General features: G+C 39.3%; 1 protein-coding gene and 2 pseudogenes across 2 annotated transcripts; 2 read left to right on the top strand and 1 right to left on the bottom strand.

Moving 5' to 3' along the window:
• LOC103462688 (UDP-glucuronosyltransferase 2A2-like) overlaps nucleotides 1-617 on the bottom strand; it is a 4307-nt pseudogene extending 3690 nt beyond the window's left edge.
• chrna5 (cholinergic receptor, nicotinic, alpha 5) lies at nucleotides 595-7725 on the top strand. Of its 2 annotated transcripts, none has more exons than XM_017303943.1 (8): nucleotides 595-925; nucleotides 1238-1320; nucleotides 3786-3937; nucleotides 4021-4065; nucleotides 4673-4782; nucleotides 4904-5081; nucleotides 5161-5856; nucleotides 5994-7725. In XM_017303943.1, exons 1-8 carry the CDS (start codon nucleotides 612-614, stop codon nucleotides 6150-6152), a joined length of 1737 nt encoding a protein of 578 aa, XP_017159432.1. In that variant the 5' UTR covers nucleotides 595-611; the 3' UTR covers nucleotides 6153-7725. The 2 variants fall into 2 exon arrangements, with proteins under 2 accessions (XP_017159432.1, XP_017159434.1); XM_017303945.1 differs by having other exon boundaries at nucleotides 834-925; nucleotides 1183-1320.
• A 98-nt stretch (nucleotides 7726-7823) lies between these two features.
• On the top strand, nucleotides 7824-10107 carry LOC103462691 (UDP-glucuronosyltransferase 2C1 pseudogene; annotated as a pseudogene).
• The last annotated feature ends 445 nt before the right edge of the window (nucleotides 10108-10552 follow it).

Here is a 10552-nt window from a genome sequence, read left to right as displayed (position 1 = left end):
TAGTGATCACACATCACTGTGTCTAATTTTCTTGAACATTAAATTTTTTTGTTTTTCTTTATCATCCAAATTGATAAAAGTAACTGCAGAACTCTGTACAAACCATAACCATATTACATACGGATTTATTACATCTGTATGTAATAAATCTGTATACAACACAGACTTCACAGCATAAGTTTGAATTGAATTCTGAAGTTTCACACATTGTTGAAAGGTTAGTGAACACACAAATAGGCTCAAAATTAGAAATAGTAGATACAAGTCAGTTCAGGTATGTTCCCTTCTCTTGCTTGGTAGTTGCATGATAATGATGCCTCTCTTCACATTTACTCCACAACAGAATGGGTTATTACAGATATCTGTAATAAGATTCCCTGAAAAATGGTACTTACACCTCCATTGTTTTTTTTTTTTCTTACACCTCCGTTGTTTTTCTTTTTCTAATTTCCACAAAACATAAGAAAACGTCAATTTTCTCCCATTTGCTATGTCTTACCATGTCCCCACCTGTGCAGACGTGGATCACAGGAAACATTGTAATGGTGATGGGAATCAAAGCTCGCCATTTAGTGCTTTGGTCTGGGCAGCAGATTGACTGAATTCAGAGGATGGCTATTACTGCATGTGATGAGTGGCTGGATTTCTCAGAGCACAGAAGGAGAGATGCCGGTTGTGGTGGAGGGGCTGAGGAGGACTGTGAGGAGGGAGAAGGAGGAAAAGGAGGGGTGAGAGGAGAACAGAATACGTTGCCTGTGCACAACTGGATGCAGCCGGGAGTGCAGCAGCGCCTGTGGGAGGCAAGAAAAAGAACCTGCCTGGAATGGAGGAGAGCGATGCAGCACAGTTGCTGTTGTCAGGACTCCCTCCACCTTTCATCTGCCGCCACGCTGGATTCTGTGTTAATGAGAAAGAGTCGGAGCAGGTACGCATCCAGCCTGTGCATGCTGCAATGTGGACTGCATTTATTTCTTATAAGAGGTTCATGTTTGCAAGGTGAAGGTGGAGGGCATTCTCGATTTGTGCAGGGTGCTATTCCTGTATTAAAAGTGTTATCGGTCCAGTGGTCAGTAGAAGATGCATGTAGGCAAGATAAATGAAGGTTATTGCCAATAAATACAGGTGATTTCTTAGTAGACTCAATTTATTGAGTGTTTTTTGAATTTATGTTACTATTGACAGCTTTGGGATGCCTAATAGACCAGCTGCTTGTGTTCAACTTTGACATGATGCTTAGAGCAGGAGAGGCGACCACTTTCCATGTACTGCTGCTGATGCTGCTTCCATCTCTGTGCTGGTACCACCTGTGTCACTCTTTTCGTAAGTATTGTACTGTATGCATGAAAAAACTCTTATTTAAATTATTCAAGTAGAAAAAAGGGATACATATTGCTTTCTGTCAGTACAAAATATAATGCATCAGGTACTATACCTAATCATGAAGTCCAGATGATTTTTTTATTTTTATTTTATTTTTTTAAATCTAAAAGAATACATGATTAAAATTAGGTAAATATAAAGCATTCTTTGTTCAAGCAACAAGGCATCTAAGAGCTTTTCTAAGCAGAGATGTAAACAACTGACAACATGAGTGGATCAAGCTGAAGTAAACACAAATAAAAACTGCCAGGGACATTCTGTTTTTATGGATTATTGTATTTAGACTGCCTTAACAAAGATTTACTATCACTGAAGAGCTTCATATCGGGAATGAGCCACCCATCAAATTATGTAATTTATGTTCATTTGAAAACAGTGTTTTTGTTTCATAATGCTTCACTCCTGAGCAGCAACATTATTCATCAAAATGCAATGGGTAACATTAAATATTAATTTTACTCTGCAGCAGATTAGTTTAGTTTTGATGGATTAAACTGCACAGATATTATTCATTGTTTTTTTCTTTCCCCAACAGTACCTCAGGCCACAAACAACATTTCCAAAAAGAGGAAACAGCCTATCTCATGGGATAGCATGTTGTAAAGAAGGCAGGGTGATCCTGAATTTATTTATCGCACAGTGAGTGGCTGGGCATGTATCTATATTAGTGATACACACCTGTGTGGCCATCATTGTGGTGAATTTTCAGCTGCAGTACTTTGCAATATTGACACCCTCATCAGCTTTTTCGTTATTTGTCTCCCCACAACCAGAAGATGCAGTGGATCTTATCTGGATTTTAACTGATAGAACAACTCACCAGTGTGTGTAATTCAGAGGTGAAAGAAAAAGGATACTGAATTCAGAAAAATGCGATATTCAGCTTCCTTGACTCAGCATTTTGAAGAACCACCTTTTGCTGCAATTACAGCTGTTGTGTCTATACAAGCTTGACACTCATATAGACAGGAATATTTACCCATTCTATTTTTAATTGGGTAAATCAAAAATAAGTTTACTGGATGGAGAACAACTCCGAACACCAGTTTTTAAGTCCCCACATAGATTCTTGATAAGATTTGGTCTATCATGTCATATAATATATTATATAGTCATGTATCATGAAAATATAAACTTGTTTGTATTACATTACATTACATTACATAGTAGCATTACAGAATTTTCTATGTAGGGTAAATAACTCAATTTTGGCCACATCTTTCTAAAGCAACTCCTAATACGAAGTTGCTTTGTCCTCTACATGCTTTGTGGTGAACTGCAAATGACATTCTTCTTACCATGCTCGTATAAATCCCAGATTTGGGGAGTGCAGGACTATTCTCTTGACAGATTATCTCACATGAGCTCTGGATCTCTGCAACTCCTTAGAGTTAGCATGGTTCTGTAAGCTGCTTCTCTTCTCACCAGCCTGTTAAGACTGCCCTGTTTTGATTAGTTTTGCACTTGTCCGATATTATTTAAGATTTTCAGATGATGCTGTTTACTAATGTGCTTAGGCAAAGTGCAGAGGCCTCTAAATTATTTCTAATGAGACAATTGACTGGACTGGATTTTGTTTTTGTACTGCTAGTTTTAAAGGAGGCTAAATTACTACACAAAATCCAAAGGAGGAAATGAAGCCGAAACAAATCCAAAAGCAGAGCAGAAACTAGGAGTTACATAATAAACCAAGAGTAACTGAAGGAACCAAGGGAGAATATAATGCAAGTATAGACAATGCAAGTGAGGCGACTGTGGCTGTGTGGGTAGAATAGTTGTCTTGTGATCAGAAGGTTGTAGGTTCAATTCCAGCTTCCTTCTGCTACATGTCAATGTGGCCCTTGGGCAAGGCACTTAGCCTCAAATTGCCTACTAATCAGTGTGCGAATGGGTGAATGTGACTCTAGAGTATAAAGTGCTTTGAGTGGTCAAAATGACTGGAAAAGCACTACATAGAGGAGACAGGTGGACCTTTCCACAATTCCTGGGAAATATTTTAATTCTACTATCCATCAATGCCAGTCCAAATAAGATTAAACATGAACTAGCACTCCTAAAGCTTGATGGAGAAAAATATGCAAACATGGATCTTCTTCCTTCTGATTGCAAGAACAGAGTCAGAGCTTAGTGGACGGTTCCTGTGAGGCTTTGCTTCTCAAATTAGACGGGCAATCATCGTGCCAATTTTTTATAATTTTGAAACACAAATACTCTTAATTGTTTTCATTTAAAATTTTAAATCAATGAGGAATCAAACTGTCAGGCATAATGCTGACATAATTTTTCTATGAAAAATACAACATTATGTATTTTCCTACATAATGCTGTAGAAAAATCCAGGATAGTGTTCTACTTCATACTCAACCCGTAAAACCTGTATTTTTCTGTCTTTTCTCACATGTCAGAGGTTCCAAATCTCTCTTCCTATGCAAAAGCAGAGGACAAACTGTTCAAATACCTCTTTCAAAACTACCAGAAATGGGTTCGTCCAGTGGAGTACCTAAACCAGACTATCAGTGTGAAGTTTGGGTTGGCCATCTCCCAGCTGGTTGATGTGGTGAGCTTAAAGGTTTTCTAATCCTTTGCAATGGCTCTGAAGGTTTGTGTTATAGTCATTAACTTTTTTATTTTCCCTTTCAGGATGAGAAAAACCAGTTAATGACAACTAATGTTTGGATAAAACAGGCAAGTAAAGTAATACATACATAACTGAATTTAGATTTCATTTCTTCATACTGCAGGTTAATGTCCTGGTAAACCTATTTGGTGTCCATAGCCATTTTGTGTGTGAAAGTGCTTTCAGTCCTAGCAGGTAAGCAGAAGCAGTCTGTCCCTCTGTGGGGATTTTTTAATCAGGTCTGGTGGCATTTCACTGACAGTTCTCATCTATTTGAGCCAATTCGACCCTGTGCCTACACACCTGCTTCCCCATGCCCGCTCCATCCCCTCTCCTGCTCCTGTCAGCTGTATATATGGACCCTGTGGCGGGTCTTATAAATTATTAAACCCAGCTCTTTGTTTCAGTTCGGATACATTCTGCCACAGTGATAAGTTACATCATGCCACATTGGGAAACTGAAGGGCAGGGGCAGGTGAGATGATCTATCATTCCCAAAGTGGCTATATGTTCAATTTAAAGCTGTTTTTAGCCCGTTTACTTTAACTGTATGTGTCAGGTCAATGCCATGGGATACTAAAACCAAAGCAAACAGTGTTGCCTTCCATTGTCAGTTGTTGCAAAGGAAATTGAACTTATATTTTTTCCTGAAATTATTTATTCTCTCTTGTATAGGAATGGGTTGATATGAAATTGAGATGGAGCCCTGAAGACTTTCTGGGCATCACAGCCATTCGTGTTCCCTCAGACAGGATCTGGCTTCCTGATGTTGTACTTTATGACAAGTATGTGACACAATGGGGCGGGCTGCTATATGATAATATTAGATTAGAGGTAATAATTTAAGGGTTTTAGAAAACTGTAATCACACCACACAGAGCCACACAGGTTGTTTTGTCTCTACAGTTCAGATGGACGATTTGAGGGAACTATCACTAAGGCTGTCGTAAAGTATGACGGAACCATTTCATGGAATCCACCAGCCAACTACAAGTCCGCCTGCACCATTGATGTCACCTTCTTCCCATTTGACCTCCAGAACTGTTCAATGAAGTTTGGATCCTGGACCTATGACGGCTCACAAGTGAGTCTAAATTTCATTGAAAGTGCACAGTGCATTAGCAGTGGTAACCTGTTACTAATTTTATGATGTATTCTCATAGGTGGACGTCCTTCTGGAAGATTTCCATGTGGACAAGCAGGATTATTTTGACAATGGGGAATGGGAGATAGTGAAAGCAACAGGCAGCCGTGGTCTCAGAACTGATGGCAGCAGATCCTATCCCACCATCACCTATTTCTTCATTATCCGCAGACTGCCTCTTTTCTACACTCTCTTCCTCATCATCCCTTGCATTGGCCTGTCCTTTCTCACCATCCTTGTCTTCTATCTGCCCTCAAACGGAGGTGAAAAGATCTCTCTCTGCACCTCGGTGCTGGTGTCGCTCACAGTCTTCCTCTTGGTCATTGAAGAGATCATCCCTTCCTCTTCCAAGGCAATCCCTCTTATTGGGGAATACCTGGTCTTTACCATGATCTTTGTCACACTCTCAATAGTCATCACCGTCTTTGCCATCAACATCCACCATCGCTCCTCATCGACACATAATTGCATGGCACCGTGGGTGAGAAGGATTTTCCTACATCGGCTACCTAAGCTGCTATGCATGCGCAGCCATGTGGATCGCTACGCTGCAGCCAGAGTGCCTGAATCAGAAGGAAATGTTGGATTAGGGAAGATGACAAACCCAACCCCTGAGCTCACGCCACTTCTCTACACCCAGCACAACCTCCAAGCAGCTTTGGAATCTATTCGCTACATCACCATGCATGTAGTTAAAGAAAACCAGGTTAGAGAGGTGAGTTTGACCTTTTTAAAGCATTTTTCACAAAATGCTGAAAAAGAATACCAATCATTAATCAGTTCCAAATTTCCTTATCACAAAGCTATTGGTAATATTCTTAGTGGTTGATTTGTGCTTCTTTTTTCCTACAGGTGGTGCGAGACTGGAAGTTTGCCGCTCAGGTCCTGGATCGAATGTTTCTGTGGGCCTTCCTTCTGGTGGCAGTTCTTGGATCTGCTCTCCTCTTCATCCCAGTCATTCACAAATGGGCCAGCATCATCGTCCCTACTCATCCCGGCAGTACTCTCTAGAAACGTCTTTAATCACAACGGGAGATGAAAGAAAAGCACATTAACTGCTCTTCAGACCATCTGAGACATTTGAATGACAGTGCAGACTATTCACGACATTCCTTTGCATTCGATTTCTGATATTCTATTGTGCCAGAAATAATGCTGCAACTCTGAACACAGTTATTGCTGACATGTATACATGTGCATTTTATAGTATTATTCTAAGCTTGTTTCTAAAGAGCAGCTGGACAGGAAAAGCAACACAAGAAAAAGTAGATACATATTTATGTAGTTTAAATCATGACAACTGCCGTAGCAATGGACAGAACGACATAATCCAGGAAGAACATATCCTTTGAGTAAAAGCATGTCATTAATATGACATTCTTTTTGTTTCATTTTGTTCTATTTTGCACTTTTCTTAATGCGTAGATCTACAGAATATTTTGCATCAGTACACTTGCAATTCTGGTGCATAATTTCAGCAGTAAAACTCTCCTTTTCTTTTTATCATAAGCTTTCTAATGAGAGGCATTCTGGAAAACATTTTCTGAGCTAAACATAAGAGCTTGTTTGCTGACTCCTTGCAGATTTTCTTGTCAGGACTTGAAGTTAGCCTGCAATCTGCTTCCTTTCAGAGCAAACATCTTGAATTCCTTCTAAAGGTGGGTCACATTTTTCAGTAACAACAAAGTTCAGGCATGGTTTTGGACTCTGGGGTGCCCAACCTCAGTCCTGGAGAGCTACTATCCTGTAACTCGTTTGTTACAGCAACATGCCTGGGTGACTTGAATGTTTTGCTAAAGGCCTCTGCAGAGCTGAAGGACTTATGAGGGAATTCAGTCATTTGAGTTTTAGCTTAGCATATAGAACAAATGTTCTGTTAACTGGAATCTACTTACAGACTAACAGTCTTTCTTGTCAGTATTTAAAATTCCCAGCTCTCCTTTCAACCAGAGGACAAACTCTGCATTCTTTGAACAAGCTGTAAAAGAGCGATATTAACAGCATACCAATTGTATGTCAAGAAATTAGGTGAAAAGACAACTAATTTATCACACCAAACTGTGTCACAACAGCTTTATTACAGGCGCATAGGCAAGATCAAATTCTGCAGCACAAATATTTGGTCACAATGCCAAGAAGACCCATAGGCTTTTTACTGGAGCATTCATTGCCTCCAAGTGACCACACACCTATAAAATATAATGTTCTCTTGTATAAGGTCACAAGAGAACAAAATGCCTTACACAGCATTTTCCTCAGAAAAATGAGACAATTTTCCAAAACAGAAAATGTTGATAAATTAAAACTACAAAATCAGAAGGTCATCAAGACAGAAGGGGTGAAGACAAGAGTTGTTCAGCTACTCTGTAGAGGAAGCTCATTAAGCTGCTTACATCCAGAATCCTGTTCTTCTGCTTATGATTTACTGTATATCTAATGATTGTAGATGAAGGTCAGAACACATGAGACTATGGCGTCGGGATCACTGGAGCTGACTCTTAGTCTGGCCAGTTCCTACTCAACTGTGTACTGCATACTGAAAATAATTTGCTATATTAAATAAATAAATATATATACAAATGTATTTATGCTATGTACTTGTCAGTAGTTTACATAAGGCAACATCAGTGTCTGTGTGTCACTACAGACATTTGGGAGTTTTATTACTGCATTTGAACTGTTCTTTTTTCATGATAGGATGAATTTTCAAAAAAGTCAAAATTAAAGACAGATAGACTCAAATATACACAAACCTAGCCTTTTATTTTAACAAATACCCTTTAGTCTTTGATCAGGATCATACAATGCCACTTAGGAGTCGTGACATATGATTGATCATTCAAAAAAATAATTAAGAAAGTTTATATATATATATTTATAAAAAAAACATGCATATGAGCTATATTTTATTGTTTTTCCAGCTGTTGTCACTTTGCAAACCATGCCAACATGAGTTTGCTAATTAATATATGCTAAAGATGACAATAATTGTAGGTTGGTAAATAAAAGTTCAATCTAAAAAGGATCTCAGATTGTAAGAACAACCTTGAATTCAAAGCAGGCTTGTTGCAGAATGCAGAACAAAGAGACCACTTCTTTTTGCTGAACAGCCTCCCCCACCAAGGTAAGCTAATCCATAATCGCTTTATACACGTTTTTTCTGGAATTTTCAATTGCCTTTCTTGTGCAGAACAGAAGATGTTTCATACAGAAAACTAAGAATCTCACTAGACCCCCTTCATTCAAAGCAGGTAGGTAATGGATTTTCTTTTCCATTTTCTATGTAAAACAACATGTTTTACATAGAAATAGTTTGTGAAATGATATATATTTTTTCTTTTAGGCTAAAGATGGAATCCAGGGGGAAAGCCACAGCATATGTTTTCATAGTATTTGCAGTATTCCTTTCCTGGAGAGTTGGTCACGGTGGCAGGATTTTGATCATTCCTTTGGAAGGCAGCCACTGGGTGAATATGGACATTATGATTCAAGCTCTCCACTCTCGTGGGCACTCCATTGATGTAATAAGGACCAATAAAAGCTGGTACATCAAGAATGACTCTCCATACTACAAAACCATCACGGTTCCTGTTGCCAGAGCTTTCAATCATGATTTCATCAACCCAATCCTTAGAAAGATTTTTGCATTAGAGAGAGGAGAGAGCTCTGTTATGAGCTTCCTGAGTTTGCAGGTTGAAATGTTTAAAGCTATGTTCGACATGCACGGCATGATGTGCAAGATGGCCAGCACAATGTTGGAGGATAAAAGGTTTATGAATGGTTTAAAGGCAAAAAAGTATGACCTGGTAATGACTGATCCTGCGTGGGGAGCTGGGATAATGTTAGCCCACGCTCTTAAACTACCGCTAGTCTATAATGTGAGATGGGTTACCAGTGGGGAGGGCCACTTAGCCCTTGCACCGTCTCCTTTATCTTACATCCCAATGACAGGCTCAGGACTGACAGACAAAATGACCTTCATACAGAGAGTCAAAAATCTCCTTTTCTACACCATCTGGGAAGTTCAGGACACCTTTCTGATCAGTCCCCAGTATCAAGCCATCTGTAATAAATTCTTTGGCCCAGATGTTAGATACAGTGACTTGTTGCGGGGAGCAGACCTGTGGCTCATGAGAGTGGATTTTGTTTTTGAGTTCCCCCGTCCTACCATGCCAAATGCCATCTACATTGGGGGCTTTCAGTGTGAACCAGCTAAACCTCTTCCTAAGAACCTGGAGGAGTTTGTTCAGAGCTCAGGACAGCATGGCGTCATCATCATGTCTCTTGGGACTTTTGTGAGTGAACTCCCTTCAGATGTGACAAACAAAATTACTGAAGCCTTTGGTCAGTTACCTCAGAAAGTAATCTGGAGCTATAAAGGTAGCAAACCAGCCAATGTGGGAAAAAACACTTTACTGGTTGACTGGATGCCACAAAAAGACCTTTTAGGACATCCAAAGGTGAAACTATTTGTGGCTCACGGAGGAACAAATGGAGTCCAGGAGGCCATTTACCATGGAGTACCAGTAGTGGGTTTACCTGTGTTTTATGACCAGTATGACAATCTTCTCCGACTGCAAGACAGAGGAGCAGCTAAGATCCTTACCTTAGCTACTGTGGACAAAGAGGACACATTTCTGAAAACTGTCAAAGAAGTACTGTCTGAACCATCCTACAGGATTAACATGCAAAGACTCTCCAGATTGCACAGGGATCAGCCAATGAAGCCGATCGATACCGCCCTCTTCTGGATAGAATTTGTAATAAGACACCAAGGTGCAGCTCATCTGAGAACCGAGTCCCACAGACTGCCTTGGTATTCCTACTACTCTGTAGATGTTTTCCTGTTCTTCCTGTTTGTTGTTGCAGTGATTACATTTTCAGTTGTTATGACTTTCAGATTGCTTTGTCTTGCAAAATGCTTGAAAGGAAAAACTAATCAAACGAAGAAAAAATGACAAGGTTCTGTGTTGATTATTCATTTAAACTGACCACATGTTGACTGAATATTTTGTATGATATAAATATCTCGTTTCACTTAAGTCTTAAAGAGAAGTAAGCACTTCCTGTAAGTTATTCTGCACTGTTACACATTAGGTGCAAGATTACTCATCTGTGGCTGCGATAAAAACAAAGTGCAACAACCAGCAATAAATGCCATTTGTCTCAAGAGGGAATTACATAAATCATAATTATTAAAGCATTTCAGAGTAAGTCATTTAAAAGTTCAAGTTAGTCTTGAAAAATGCAATTCCCTGGTTTTCTTTTTTAAACTTTTCACAGCACTAATGGTTGTAAATTTATTTATTTTCACTGTTGGCTCCAAAATGTACTTTTTCAAAGAACTGAATAGACATTTTCTTATTCACTTTACAGAAATCAAGTGGACATAGTGAACATTGCAGCTATAG

This window comes from Poecilia reticulata, linkage group LG3 (assembly GCF_000633615.1).
Source record: "Poecilia reticulata strain Guanapo linkage group LG3, Guppy_female_1.0+MT, whole genome shotgun sequence".
NCBI lineage: Eukaryota > Metazoa > Chordata > Actinopteri > Cyprinodontiformes > Poeciliidae > Poecilia > Poecilia reticulata.
The sequence above is the reverse complement of the archived record's forward strand: the minus strand, read 5'-3'. Positions and strand labels throughout refer to the sequence as shown.